This window comes from Protopterus annectens, chromosome 17.part0 (assembly GCF_019279795.1).
Source record: "Protopterus annectens isolate FY-2018-M chromosome 17.part0, PAN1.0, whole genome shotgun sequence".
Taxonomy (NCBI): domain Eukaryota; kingdom Metazoa; phylum Chordata; order Ceratodontiformes; family Protopteridae; genus Protopterus; species Protopterus annectens.
The window spans coordinates 668,673,080-668,689,735 of NC_056751.1; the positions used below are offsets into that span (position 1 = coordinate 668,673,080).

Below are 16,656 nucleotides of genomic sequence, written 5' to 3' on the forward strand. Positions count from 1 at the left end.
ATAGCTAGTGTGGCTGAGGTGTAAACCTTTTTCCCCCACCTGTCTAGTGCTCTGGAATCCCTCTCAGAAGGTACTGGGTTTTTAGCCATAGAAGCCTTAGCCCCCTTGGGACCCTGGGAGATAATTTCTGGGTCAGCTACTGGGTTTTTGTAAAGAAATTTGTGGGAATCAGGCACTCTGTAGTATCTGTCAGGCTTAGCCGGAGCAGGAGGTAGAGAGTCTGGGTTGAAACTGGATTCTAAATAGACATCATCCACAATGTCCAACACTGGTGGGATGGCAAGTGGTATGTGTTGGGGGGAGTAAAAGAAACTCTCTGAGCCTTTTCTTTGAATCAGAGTAGTCCAGACCTTCCCAGTGAAAATGTTCCCTCATAGTGTGTAAAGTTTCCCCAAAGGAGTAGTCTTCAGGAGGAGAAGCTGAGGGAATAGAGTCCTCAGCATCAGAATCTTCATAAGGAGAGAAGGAATAGAGTCCTCAGCATCAGAATCTTCATAAGGAGAGAAGGAATAATCTTGGTCCTCAGAGGAGTCTGAAGAAATGGAAATTTGCTCAGAGGAAGCATAGTCTTCCTCTTGTCTAGGCCTTTTGTCAGGAGGGGGCTGTGAACCCCTGATTAAAGAAATCAAATCTTCAGTCATTTTGAGCATCTGTTTCTTAGGCATAGGGCCTTGAACAAGAGACTGAAGTGCAGTCCTTTTAGATTTAGAAGGAATCTTCGACTTAGAAAATGTTTTAATGGTGAGAGTCGTCGGTCTGAAAATGCCTTCAGAAACCGATGGCGTTTCTGTAGCACTGACGTCTTTAGAAGCAAAGTCGTCTGTGTTGGCCTGGTACATTCCATCAAAATTTCCGTAGCGGTTTCGGGTTCTAGATCTGCTGCAGTCAGGGGCTGCGTCAGAGCCTCACTGAGGACCAGAGAACCGGAGACTGGATCAGCCGAGGCCTCGGAATCTGGCTTAGGCCTGGGCTATCTGTCCTTATCCCTGCGTTTTTTGTGCACACCGGTAGTCGGTTGCTCCGACGGCATGGTGTAGTTAAATTTTCTACCGAAGTAGTGTCGTGCAAAATCAAAGCGTCTTTTAATAGTATGCTTATTAAACCTAGCACAAACCCGACAAGAAGTGACATTGTGGTCTGGGCCTAGGCAAGGTATGCAATAAGAATGAAAATCCTTATGAGGTATTTGCTTCCCACAAGAAATACAATTGTTAACTTTTTCTGACATCGGTCTGAGGCAAGAAAAGTTTCCCCAACGGGGTACTTAGCTTTATAGAAGACTTTGGTCTGAAATTCAAATTCGAAAATCACAGGAGTCAGCCGACCGGCACTTGCGAACTGCTTCTGCTTCGGGTACCACGCGGCAAGAAAGACTGAAGAAAATGGCATCAGTTGCATTATATATACCCCTGGCGCACTGACGTCAGGGAAGAGGCAACAGCAACTGACGCCGGACCAAGACTTTGGAATTCTGTCCGACTGCGGGACCGCCTGACGACAGGATAACCCAAGTGTGATGACTGCAGCAGGGTAACACAATGAACATTCTCTTTCAAAATGTTTGACTTGTGGTATGGTAGAAAATGTTGTGGAATCTAAGGGCAAACAAGCAGAGATTACTGAGAAGTGAATCCTGATAGAAGATTAAGAAAGGCCAGAGGATAATAACTTACACAAATGTTGTGTAGAACCAGAGGAGACTTTGTAGCTAGAACCACTGTGCCCAAAGGGAGTCACCATAACTATGTCTGGAGAGTCTTTCTGAATCTTCAGTAGAACCCTGGTTATCACAGAAAAGGGTAGAAAAGCATACAGGAACATTGCAGTCCATGGAATGAAAAGGCATAAGTCTTCCAGGCCCCTATGCAAGGAGTCCTGAAGCATGACTGCCTGTTGTGTTTAGAGCAAAAGGATCTACTAGTCCGGATTAGCTTGTCTGCAAGAATGCTTTATTCTGCTTGAACTTAGGTAGCCCGGAAGGACAGACTGTGCAGAGTTGCTAGTTCTCAGACTACAATAGCTGGTCTGCAAAAGAGATAGGATCTGGTGCCTCCCTTTTTGTTTAACTACTACATCTCTGTAGTGTTGCCTGTTATTACTAGCAGAGAGCCTGGTGTCCAAAGAGGGTTTAGGAATTTGAAAGCATTTATTAGAGCCATCATTTCTTTTACATTAATGTGCTTTTATTTGACTTGCTTGTTCTAAAGGACCTGGCATTTCATACCCTTGGACACAGCTCCCCAAGCAACATCTGATGCATCTATCTTTACAAACTGAACAGCAGCAGGAAGGGAAAAAGGAAGACCTGAGATGAGAAACAACTGATTCACCCACCAGAGTAACTCCTGATTCTTGATAGCTTGTGAAAGAAACTGTAAAAATAAGCCAGTCATCTAAACATGGGAAAATGTAAATAGTCTGTGACCTGGAATAAGCCATTACAGGAACCAAGCATTTTTGTAAATACTGTTAACAAAACAAGAGGCAAAGCCTAAAACTGGAATTGTAAACCACACCCCAAAAATGTGAAAAGATTCTGAAATCTTTGAGTATTGGAATGTAGTGATAACTAGCATCTTTTAAATCCAGATTTAGCAGAAAATAGAGATGGAATGAAAAGTATTGGGCTGTAGCCAGAGCATTTTGAACTTTGGGATGTTGATGCAAACATTTAGAAAAGAAAGCTCTGGGAAAGGTATTTGAATAAAATTCTTTCCTTATTAGATCTGGGGGAACAAGTTCTATAATTCTGTGAGACATCATGTGATCTAAAATAGGAAGCAACAACGAGGTTTGATTAGCTGGGTGAAGAGGAATCTCTTGAAGGGACTCCCACTGCCAGTTGCAGCCTTTTTGAATGTTTCTCAGAACCAGAGTGTCTGAAGTTATCTGGTGCCACAGAGGAAAGTGACGATCTAGATTCCGAGACAGATTTACAGGATTGCAATGATGGGAAGAGAACACATGTAGGGACATATAGTCAGTCTGTTTTCACAGACTCTCCTTTGTTTTGGGAGGGCCTTCATTTCATTTTTAAACCTCCATGGCATTGCTTTTTTTGAAATTATGTTTGCCTGTGCCTTGATAGAAAGCTTATTCCATTTCTTGAAAAAGGAACCTGAACTTGAAGAAAAGTTTCTATTACATTTTGATAAGGAAGTTTAGAAAATCTGGGTAGCGCCCTGAATTAACTTTCTCCTTTCATCAAACCTTTTAAGGACCTGGGCAGGGAGAAGACCAAATAACACATGCTTTACTTATGATCTCAGCTTTGACATTACAAATTCTGAGAATCTAGCCAGTCAAATCTCCTCGCAACTGACCCAGTGACAACAGCTCTGAAAACAACATCATCAGTGTCATAAGAACATTTTTGAGAAAGTTTGGTTACTTGAGACATAGAGCATAGAAATGAATTCAGAGATATCTTAGTCTCCGAAGAAGACAGATCATTAGCTAATTTTCTCATATTGTCAAAGAACAGTCTACTGAAAAAAATGTGTCTAACAAATGTGTAGCAAAGCAAATTTGGTGAAACAACCTTACTGGAAAAATAATATTAAGGCCATTTTTAATGACCCCCCCCCCAAAAAAAAGCACAAGTTCTAGCCCCTAACTGTAGGTTTTAATTGAATGGTAAAACTTCTTGCCAGAAAAAATAATTATTTGAAAAACATTTCCCATAAGAAACTATGACCAAAAATGTCAGATTTGAGGTAAATTTTTGGTGACAACCATTAAAAACATCAGTTCTAGCCTTTAGCAAATACTGCTGACAGAAAAGAACAACTTTTCTTCAAAAAATGATGAAGTGGAAGGTATTCCCCAACAAGTTATTTATCTTCCCAGCTTTGGCGAAGCTCTAGCCAATCATTGATCCCTCAAAGCTCACAGAACTGCACCTAGCCAATCATTGATCCCTCAAAGCTCACAGAACTGCACCTAACCAATCACTGATCCCTCAAAGCTCACAGAACTGCACTTCAATGATAAAAGCTCTGAAGGCTTGCCACCCTAGCCAATTCTTTTATACTGCTCTCCTTAAGATATGCAGTGGCTAAGGTGTGTGGAAGGTAATCTAAAACCTTGGAAGCTGGTTGGCTGGTCTGATCCTTGGCACAAAGCCCCTGTTATGACCCACCACTGGGCCAGCAATCAAAAAGCCTCAATCCTCACCACTGGCAGCTGTGGGGGGGGGGATTCACTGAGAAGATAACAGGCATGCACACAATATTTCCAGATGTAGCTCTCTGCATCAAATGCAATTTCCCTTAAGAGCACACAAAAACCACAGTCAGTCCAGGGCTGGTTTCTCCCTCTTCCTCCAGATCCCTAATAAGAGTCCTCACTGGCACAGCTATAGAGTTGAGATCTCAGCTGAGTGACCAAGCCAAGACCTTTAGCACCCTCTCTGTCCAACCAGTGCTTCGTATCCCTGCCCAAGTAGCTGACACACACACTCTGAGGTTTGATTTATACAAACACACACACATACACATACACACACACACTCACACACTCACACACACACACACACACACACACACACACACACACACACACACACACACACACACCTGGGAAAGGCTGGCACAGGTTTACTAGCTATGCCCACTTCTGCCCAGACTATAAGGTAGTTATCACTGACACCAGTCACTCCTTAACAGGTGCTTTAGGGCCCTTAACAAAGGGTGCCCAATATTACTGTGTAATATTAAAACTAATACAAATAGTGGTCTGACCAAGACAAGGCTATTAGGATAGGCCCATACAGTGTCACCAAATAAATATGTAAGTACTCTGAACACTTAAATATCTCTACACAGATCAGCCACATTAAAAGTTTTAAATATATTTAATAATGAAAGAACAAGACAACACTAAATATATATTCACAGTGACATCAGAGTTCAGAACCACAGGATATATTTAAAATAACATTGCAGTACAGGCTCATACAAAGAATAACAAAATCTGAACTAAGCTTTGCTACATGCCTGACTGTATCTAAGTGAGTTACTATAGCCTAATAACTTAGTTAGAGCAAGGCAGATGTGGTAAATGGTTCTTATTGTTGTTGTCAGGTCCAAGACAGAATACAGAATGTTCTGTCTCACTGAGAGACTTCTCAAAATAATATCTAATATATTGCTGCTGGGATAGTTTGCAGAATGACATAATTTCTGATCATCTGACTTCTAGATAAAGAAAAAAAACACTGCTGGAAGCTGGCAGTATTTAGCATCTTCCTGTAAAAATATATAGACAGCGGTTTTTGCTCAGAACTTTGGCAGGTGCTGGAAGTTACAAAACAGTTGCATTCCTTCATGCTTCCAAAGTAGCAATTAGTTCACCTGAAGACAATACAGAAAGCTTCCTAGTACAGACTTTGTGCCTCTAACTGCACTGAAGCATCTTTATGCCTTAGCCTATAAAGTAATTTAATTTCAAATATTTTTCTAAAGTTTTCTGGACTGAGTTTAACCTCCAATTTCCTCTGTTGAAATATACATTTAAACAGTTACAATAATGCACATACATTTCTGTTCTTTTCCAGTAGGGCACACTGTGGATATATTTTAAGCACAAACACTTTACTAATACCTTTTCAACACAAACATCTGTACAAAGCAATTTGACATACACATGGCATACAGTTCTAATACATTTGTAACACAAGCATCTTATATGTCATACAGTTCTAATACATTTGCAACACCATCAGCTTTTATAAATTAGTTTGATATTCACAAATGACACATAATTACTTACAAAATTCCAGCTAGCTGTGCTGGCAGTACCTCTTTTTGTCACAGTCCCATATACCTTTGGCTACCTCAGCACTGACTTAATGATGAACATTTTGCTATGCCAGTGGAAGCCATTCATTATCTCCAATCTTAAGGACAAAGATCCAGTAACAGCACTGTTTTACAGCAGTCTATGGGTTCCCTTTTTAGGCTCTATCATAAGAAGTGTAGATGTGCAATGTCTTCATGAAAGACTAAGCGTTTTCTAATACTCTGCCTACAAATAATCCACGGTCACCTATGTCCACTTTCTACTGTCTCCATCTTTTTGGACCTAGCTTTCTGCATGTGGTACTAAAAAAGTAGAAATCAGAAAGCTTGGACTACCTATCACAAGGACTGTGATGATGCTGTACTACCCCCCCACAAATTAGAACAACCAGTCATCCCTACACTGCCCTCTTTCCCAAGATGCAATGCTGTACCCTATTGCTTTCCCTTTACTCATCCTGATCAGATTATTTAAATTATCAGAAATCCATTTCAATGTTAGTTATGTGCATTCATTTTTAATTGTAATTTTTACAAAAATGATATACACTCTCCACTGGTAAAAAAAAAAAAAAAACACAGAAAGGGCTAGCTTTGAAACACTACTAATGAAAACTGTTACTATTAGGGTTGCACCAAACCATTCAAATGATCTGAAAATGGCAGAATTTCACTGGCTTGTTGGCTGTTCAACTTAGCTGGATATCTGATAAAAAGCTGATATGTTCACATCAAACTTGCAGTGTATTCAAATGAACAATGGAATAACCCAAGTAGAAGTGTATAGCTTGAAATGGGGAAAAGTGGAAAGGCGAACCTGCAAGTAGAGGCAGGACACAGTTGACTTACTAGGGAAATAAACAAAGACAAAGTAGGATCTTGTACAAAAACAGATATATAACATAAAAAGCTAAATTCTATATGGGGACCAAAAGCACAGAGAAAATTTCAGTTTTATATCAAATTTAACAGCTCACAGTTCTTTGCAATTTATTTTGTGCCTAGGAAATATGAAAATACAGGTACTTTGACATTTTAATGTTAATTTTCTTAGTGGTTTTTTTTTTGCTGTAGTTACTAGTGTTTTCTGAGAACATTTTTCCATAATCATTCAATTTCTGATCACATAATGAAGGCAGGCAAGACCTCTGGCTATTCCTTTAATGGAGCTACAGTTTGCTTCAGGGGTTCCCACCCATGTTCTTCAAATATACTTCAAAATAAGAAAATCTGTTTTCATTTTTATTTGATATAAACCACTCTAGGAGAAGCTTATTTATTTATTTTATTTAACATTTGTTTACCAGGAAATCCGACTTGGAACGAGCTAATTTTCAGCAGAGGCCCAGGGAGAAATGCTGTAAAGTCATGTCTTTATAACATGGGAGGAAACCAGAAGACCTGGAAGAAACACACGCAAACTCAGGGAGGATGTGCAGACTCCACACAGATGGCACCCCAGCCAAGAATCAAACCAGAGAACCTCTTGCTTTGAGGTGACAATGCAAACCACTACACCTCTCTGCCATCCAACTTATGATGTAAAGAGGTTCCTTATTATCTTCCATCATTAAGAAAGCCACGAAGACATGAAAACACTTTGAGTAAAAATATTAATTTCATTAAAGATTGGCAGTATCTCACATGATCTAAACAAACAAACAAACAAAAAACAACATGGCAGAACTACAGACACTAAATACATGGAACTAGGAATTTTTGAAAATTCTTGGCAATCATAATTTACATCCTTGACTGACAGTAAAAATATGCAATTATGCTGCATATCTGCATATTCACATCATGGTACTGTGCAGTCACATAAACACAACTGTATCCATTACAGAACATGTAACAGAGACAAAGGTCAAACTAGAGACACATCTTGTTCTAACTTCTTCACTCAGAAAAAGCAACCTTCTACAATATTCCTTTATTTTATAACAGAGCAGTACTATGAGCCTTATCTAGCTTGCATTATTCAGTTACTGTACCCATGTTTCTGGTCAGATATGCAGAAATCCATTTTGTCAGTTGTAATGTCGGAAATAATTCTGTTAGAGAAAATCCATTATGATACTTGCATTGTTTTGACATTTCAAAACCGATCTAACAAATGAATTGCAACTTTTGTTTTTCTTTTGGTTGCAAATGGTCTTTTAACTGTATAGTAGGTCATGAACTTTGCCATCTAGGTTTTTAGGCAGGTGCATACCGACAGACACCCACACACTCTCACACAGGCACATTACCTGTCTCCCAGGCATTTAAATCATACCGATAATTGTTCATTAAGTGTCTGATTTCTGAAAATAACTGGAATACAATGTGGGTGACACTTTCCTTTCCTGCAACCAAGATCATCACATGTTACTCAGGTCACGTTACATTAGAAAAGCTGCATCAATTAAAATGATCCTGTTTCTTAGTTTGTCTATAAACTAAGCATTTGCTTGCTGGTGTAAATAGCACACATGACTAGCTGTTATTCCTTCTCCCTTTATAAATATTGTTTTCTTTAAAACACCTATGAATCACACAATGAAGACAATCAACATAGCAGATCTCTGATATATATAAAACATCAACAACACCTTTTAGAGTTATGTATTTATACAACAGACAAATGAATTTACTGTAGGGATTCCTTACATAGCAGCATTTTAAGCCAAATTGTTTTTCATACCTGTGTTCTGATGCTGATGGAGTTCACTCTGCGAATAGAATTTCCCCTGGACAAGGTAGAGAACTCCTCACTGGGAAAAGAATAGCAGACTTGTTAGACAGAACTATCAGAAGAATGAAACACACTACTTTTAATTTTATTACCTTTACTTATTGTTTTTAGTAACCAGAATAGTGTTGGTTATAACTACTGCCTATTTTTAAACATGGCATTCTTATTGACAAAAAAGGTATCTCAAAGTAACATCGTGTTACCTAGGTGGCAATAAGAAACTGAAGCAATGGAGGGCATGTAAAGATAGAATTGCTGGGACACCTGCAACAATCAAGACAACAACAATAGCAGCATCCTGTTTGCAATAACATTAATAGAAATGGATAAAAACAAAAGCACAAAACATATAATGAATTAAAATACATAGTTACTGGAAGGGAATAAGCAGTATACAGCCGGAGTGTGGCATCTGAGATAAGTGGGTGTTTATCAGAACTTCTGTGCTCTCTTGAACTTTGTACTGTAGAGAAGGGAAGCACATAGCTGATATAGACTTGGCCATAAGAGTGAAGTCCCATCAAAAGCTAACTAGCAAGCTATCAAAACAAGTTACAGAGCTGTCCGTTTGTTTCAGAACTAGTTTAAATAATCTAGTTTTTGTAAGTTGGAGTACCAGTGCAGGGCACATCAGTGCAATGCATTTTACACGAAAACAATGATTTTGTAGAGGAGCAAGCCCCTCCCCCCCACCCCGCAACACATGATGCAAGTGGTTCCTCTCTCTCTCTCTCTATATATATATATATATATATATATATATATATAATCTCTAAATATACTAAATCTGAGGTTACACAGAGCCTTATGACAGTCCTGTAATCAAAAAACAAAGCACGGCATATGTGACAAAATACAGTAGCATTACTAGGGTGAGGCAGAGGGGCAACTGTCCTGGGTGCAAAGTGATGGAGGTGGGTGAGATCAGCCAGTCCCGATCTCCCTTTAATGTATCACCAGCTTTTAAAAGCTGGTATTGTATTTGAGGTCAAAATGAGTCCTGTAGCACTCCATGTGCAATCTAAACTGTAACAAGCAGCTTGCTACAGTTAAAAAGTAAAATAAATACTGGTGGAATCCTGACCTTAACAGGGTATGCGACAAAAGGAAAACAGTTATGCTAAAATCAGGAATAGCAACTCCCATAATGATGAGAGCTCTCTAATTAAACTAAACAGGAAATTAAGAAGACTAATTAAGTCCAATAAGACTAATTATGAGGTTAAGATAGCTTCACAGGCTAAAGACAACCACATGGCTTTCTACAGCTATGTCTGTAACCTGGTCAGTGGTGCCACCTTCACTGAGCACAGTAACATAGCAAATATACTGGCTGACAAATTCATCTCAAATGTCACCCCCTACTCCCCCCTGCCTCCCCCATGACATACCTACTAGTATACCCACCAACTATTAGCAGAGAGCAGGTCCTGGTGGTGCCTACTAAAGCCAAAAACACATCCTCAGTGGGCCCAGACAGTATCCTGGGATGCATCTTAAACAGCTTTAAGCATGACCTATCAGGGCCACTTGAGTCATTTTTCAACCTCAAAACAGGCTTTGTACCACTTGAATGGGGGACTGCAATGGTTATCCCACTTCATAAGGGTGGACCATCAACTCACCCCCAGAAACTACAGACCCATTTGTCTGACTTGTCTAATATGCAAAGCCATGAAATAAATTGTCATGGAAATGATCAATAAACAGCCTTCAGACATGGGACCCAACCCAGTCTGGCTTTATCAAGGGAAGGGCATGACTAGCAAATCTGATGGACTTTTTTGAGAAGGTCATCAAGACAATGGATGATGGAGAAATGATGCATACCACTTATCTAGACCTGGCCAAGGTGTTCAAAACAATACTCCACTCAGGTATAGTTGACAAACGCACTGAACTGGGCCTAAACCATTATACAACTCACTGGATTTCCAGCTGGTTTGCAGACAGGACCCAGGAAGACAAGACTGGTGAGAGTAAGAGGATGGTCATCAGTGTGATACCGCAGGATTCCATGCTGGGACTGGTGAGAGTAAGAGGATGGTCATCAGTGGGATACCTTAAGATTCTATGCTGGGGCTGGTGAGAGTAAGAGGATGGTTGTCAGTGGGATACCTCAGGATTCCATGCTGGGACTGGTGAGAGTAAGAGGATGGTCGTCAGTGGGATACCTCAGGATTCCATGCTGGGACTGGTGAGAGTAAGAGGATGGTCGTCAGTGGGATACCTCAGGATTCCATGCTGGGACTGGTGAGAGTAAAAGGATGGTCATCAGTGGGATACCGCAGGATTCCATGCTGGGACTGGTGAGAGTAAGAGGATGGTTGTCAGTGGGATACCTCAGGATTCCATGCTGGGACTGGTGAGAGTAAGAGGATGGTCGTCAGTGGGATACCTCAGGATTCCATGCTGGGACTGGTGAGAGTAAGAGGATGGTCATCAGTGGGATACCTCAGGATTCCATGCTGGGACTGGTGAGAGTAAGAGGATGGTCATCAGTGGGATACCGTAGGATTCCATGCTGGGACTACTCCTGTTTGGCATTTACTTCTCAGAGGTAAAGGCTAATGTCAAGGGCATTTGGCTGACCAAGATTGCAGATGACTGCAAATTGGGAGCTATCATAGATTCCCCACAAGACAAAAACACCTTACAAGAGAGTCTAACAAAGACAAATGACTTCTGCCAATATCAAAGATTAAAACTTATTGCCAAGAAATGCATTATAGTGCCTTTTGGGAAAATGGCCACCAAGGATAATTACTCCATCAATAAGACATCCCTAAAGGTTGAGCTGGGAGTCAGGCATCTGGGAGCATACATTGACAGTAATTTGGCCTTTGATCAACCTATAGCCCAGCCAGTGAGAAAATCATTCTATGTTGCCCAACTTATTATGAAGGGCATGGCATCCAGGTCCAAGGAAGTCACAGTGCTATTTTATTCAGCCCTTATCTGACCCATTATTGAGTATAATGCCCCTTTCAGCATTTAACTGATCAGACATATGCAACAGCTGAAACTCCAACAGAGGTTTCTTACCAGGTGAATCCAGAGTATAAACACATTGTCATACATGGATCACCTTAAAACCCTGTCTCTATACTTGGTCTCCTACAGGTTACCAAGAGACAGTCTATGCCTGGTTACAAGGCATCTTCGGATCTAGCTCTGATGGAACTTTTGCACATCTGCAAAATGAACAGCATCAAAACCACTAGATCCAAGGATTTCAGTTTTGCTTATGACGTAAATAAGACATGTTGGTGAGACAGATATGTGTCTCTGAAGTTCCCCATTCTTTGGTACAGTCTCCCCATTCATATGAAGCAGCGTCCATCCCTAACCCAATTTAAGTGTAACCTTGGCCGAAGGATGGCAAATCAGAAATTCATGCTTGGTCTGGCCCCCATGTCTCTGATAGACAGATGCAAACAGTAACTATGCCCAAACTGACATACCCCGCTCCACATAACATTTAGAAGCTTCATAACTAACATAACTCCTCCTAATAAATGTCTGTAATACACAGGGGCACAATTGGGTTTGGTTGCATGGCTAGGCTTATAAAGGCCCTGGTGGTCGTTAGTCTAGTACATGTATACCTATGAACCTATGAACTCCTCCCACACATCTGTCAGTGCTGTTTCCTATTCCTACCATCTAGCTGTTTTGGAGGAATGATACTAGTTAACTCAAAGTTATTTATTTGCTTGATTATTTTACTAAAATCATTTCTGCACAGACATTTTATCTGTAAACATTGCTATCACTATTTTTTTATAGTTCCACAGCGACATACTTTCCTTGATATAGTTACATTCATACTTGTTTTATTCACGGTTTGTATTGTGCATTCATTCAGTGGCTGATAGTAGAGTACAAAAAGACATATATCAGTCTTTGGGGTTTATTATAAACACTGTCACTGTTTGGGAATATGAAGGGTTGGGGGCAGGATCCTCTAAACTACAACAGCATCCATTGTTACACTAGATAGAAGAGGACATGGATAAAAAAGAGGATGGTGATACCACTGGATGACTGTGGTGTTGTTTACAAGTTCTAGTAACTTGTTTACATTTCTTAGCACCAGAACACCAATTTCTTCATTGACAAAGGGTCCCTCACATAACAGTAGAAAAAGCAATGACTAGTCCAATCATGCAGTTGTTTGAATAACAGGAAGGAATAGGGAAATCGGTGAGACCTCAACATCTACACAACAAAGTTACTCATCTAATGACACAAACGTAAACTAATTCAAATGTGGGGTGACGATGCAGTTACAGGATCATGCAACATGAGAGGAAGGTGCAAGAAGATCCCCTCTAACTCATGCAACAACACAATTAATGTCAGATTCTATATGCATAGAGCTGCACAAGTATAAAGCATTAAAAAGTTTCTCTGAGAATTGGATTAACAAAATTGAATATCCACGTGGGACTGATGCAATGCTCCATACCTCTGAGATGCAGTGATCTGCTGGCAACAAAGTTTTGTAAGGAATAAGGGATGCTTTGCTCTCCTCAGAAAATGACAGTTGATTTTTTTTCCACACTTTTTGAATATGTAGTCACAAAAAGGCTTTATGTGAAGAAGTAGATGTCAGATTCTTAAGTTGTATCCTTACAGATTTATGTTGTATAAGTAAGTTACAACCACAACCTCTATGAGATGTTACCATTTCCTCGAACTTATGGATAACAAAATTTGTCTCCTCTTGTGCAAAAGCTGATGGCAATTAAACAGAAGATGGATTTTGCTTAATACATTTTATTATTAATGATATTCCATCTATACGAAAAATAATATAAGACCTTCATGAAGAACAAAATCCACAGCCAGAAAGCCGAAACCAGCAAAAAATAGTTAATCCTTTATTGGATAGCCACAACCAACATAAAACAAGCGCTTTTGCTTGGTTAATACCAAGCTTTTTCAAGTTAACAGTATAGTGCAGTTAGCTTGAATAAATAAGGAACATAAAATCATGTGATTGAGTAATTGGCATAATTAACTCAATTAAGCAAACAATAATTGAACTTCTTGTTCAAAATTATTAAACAACATATCATACCTGAAGATGTTAGAAATATTAAAAATATTAAGAAATATATGTTAAATATATATATATATATATATATATATATATATATATATATATATATATATATATATATATATAGGTATGTACATAATAATAATAACAATAATAAATGCAGAAATACCAGCAAATCTAAAAAAATAGTCCTATTCATAAAAAGCCTGAATAATCAATTCTAAACAAAAATTAAAAATATTAAAAATATTAAATTTTAAATTTTAAAGTGTGATGCCTCTTATAAATAGGCGAATAAGAATAATGTTCACCAAAACCATTATGTAGAATACAGTGGAGGTGTTCCCTAGTATTCCCCACTCCACTGGTTTGGAATGGTTCAATGAGGCACTGGTAACTGAGGCCCATTTAGGGAACAGGGTCACCAGTTTGCTAGTGGAGTTTATGGAAATTGTGCTAGAGAACAATTTCATTTCCTTCAATGGAGAATTTTACAGACAAAAGAAGGGGGTAGCCATGGGTGCCTCTTGTGCCTCACTCTATGCTAATGTGGTACTACTCAGATGGGAACAGAAGTTTATTGTCTCAACCACTTGGGTTCATTATATAACACATTACAAAAGGTACCTGGATGATATCTGTATTTTATGGAATGGGACCCTGAATCAGTTTTTTGATTTTTTTAACTATCTTAATTCTACCACCTCCTTTTTATCTTTCACCCACAGTGTTAGCGAAAGTGAGTTACACTATCTTGATGTAACCCCTTTTAAGGACAACTCCAACCACACGTTTCAATCCAAGCTTTTTAGGAAACCAACCTTTTCTAATTCGTACCTACATTTTGAGAGTGGACATCCTTTTTACCAAAAGAAAGGCATTATTAAGGGGTAGTTTATCCGAGCCTCTAGGATGTGTAGCACCCTTGCTGATTTTTTGGATGAAATTGAATTATTGAAGTCATTATTTTTTGAAAGGGGCTATCCTAATTCCCTAGTGACCAGCCTGGCCCAGGAAATCATAGACAATAGGGACAATAGATATCCCCCACTGTTAGGTAATGGATTTCCACAAGTACCCGAGGATATAATGGAGGACCATGTAGAACAGCATAGTCGCTTTATCTACACTTATTCCCTCAGTTCCCTGGATATTGAGAACGTAGTACGGAGACACTGGCCGGTTCTTACCCTCCATGATGAGCTGAACAAATTGGTAAAACCACACCTTAATTTTGTAAGGAAGAGAGATGTAAACCTTAAGGAATTGTTTGAAAGGAAGCATATTCCAAGACCAACATTAGGCAATTCCAGGCTGGGCACTTTTAAATGTGGAGCCTACAAGCAGTGTAATGCCATCATAAATGACTCGACCATTTACATTCCATCGAGAAAATTCCTTTTCAACTCCAGTTGTTATTCAAACTGTGCAACAAAAGGGGTAGTCTATTTAGGGGTATGTACATTTTGCTCCAGTTTTTATGTAGGAAAAACTGAGAGACCCCTTAGAAAGAGAATCTATGAACACCTTTATGACATCTCTAAGGAAAGGGAAACTAATGCCTTTTGCAAACATTCCATTTTTTGCCCTAGAATGGAGCTTAAGTTTATGGTGCTAGAACAAGTGGCACCAGATGCCAGAGGAGGTGACTGGGAGACTACCTTGGAGTACAGAGAGCTCCTATGGCAGCTGAGGCTGGATGCTGGTAAACCACCTGGCCTTAACGATAATACATCAGTAGTGTCCTTAAGTTGAGGATGGCCCGGTTATAGTACCATTCCTGGTTTAATTCATATTAGATTGTAAGGTGGTTGTACTAAATTGTTGTATACGCATTTTTTGGTTAATATGAGTTTTATAAAGTGATTTTTACTATTGTATTCTACATAATGGTTTTGGTGAACATTATTCTTATCCACCTATTTATAAGAGGCATCACACTTTAAAATTTAAATATTAATATTTTTAATTTTTGTTTAGAATTGATTATTCAGACTTTTTATGAATAAGACTATTTTTTAGATTTGCTGGTATTTCTGCATTTATTATTGTTATTATTATTATGTACATACCTATATATATATATATTTATTTATTTAACATATATTTCTTAATATTTTTAATATTTCTAACATCTTCAGGTATGATATGTTGTTTAATAATTTTGAACAAGAAGTTCAATTATTGTTTGCTTAATTGAGTTAATTATGCCAATTACTCGATCACGTGATTTTATGTTCCTTATTTATTCAAGCGAACTACACTATACTGTTAACTTGAAAATGCTCAGTATTAATCGAGCGAAAGCACTTGTTTTATGTTGGTTGTGGCTATCCAATAAAGGATTAACTATTTTTTGCTGGTTTCGGCTTCCTGGCTGTGGATTTTGTTCTTCCTGGTCTTGTTCAGCTTGTTGGGTTTCAGCTTTCATGGTTCATGCAAATCAGTAAGGGAATAATTTCTGTATGCTAAACTGTCTGGATGATTTACTAAATAATATACATATCTTCATATACATAACTATGACTTGTTGCTTTTCAAAGTTATAGAAAAATAACACATAAAAATGCAACTTGTCACCTTCTATGGCAGTTGTCAAAAATTACCATATTAGAAATTTTTACTACTGTCTAAATTCACTGCAGAAAAAGTGTCCATCTTTGCCTGAAAATACTAATTCCCCAATTTATCAATCCATCATTTTTAATTCATGCAGACTGTTTAAGGACTACTTCCTCCATTGTAACCAGTGTATGGCATATGTAGATATGACCAGTGCTGATATTCGACTAGGCCATGAAATAAACCTATACCAGAATTCAGCTGCATGCTGAGTTACTTATCTGTAGTTTGTGTTCACCTAATACAGTTACCTGTAAACAATAATTATTACTATAAAGAAGAATGAGAAACGATAGAAGTACTTACAGTTTTATTGACATTAATTATTACTATAAAGAAGAATGAGAAACGATAGAAGTACTTACAGTTTTATTGACATTAATTATTACTATAAAGAAGAATGAGAAACGATAGAAGTACTTACAGTT

General features: G+C 38.6%; 1 protein-coding gene across 2 annotated transcripts in view; it reads right to left on the reverse strand.

Annotated features, from left to right (window-relative positions):
- The window catches only part of NECTIN4 (nectin cell adhesion molecule 4), a 535,597-nt gene that overhangs the window by 37,975 nt on the left and 480,966 nt on the right, over positions 1-16,656 (reverse strand). For both annotated transcript variants that reach the window (XM_044059485.1, XM_044059484.1), the window contains exon 7: positions 8,488-8,557. In XM_044059485.1, the coding sequence (XP_043915420.1) occupies positions 8,488-8,557 (70 nt within the window). The remainder of the gene's footprint in view (positions 1-8,487; positions 8,558-16,656) is intronic.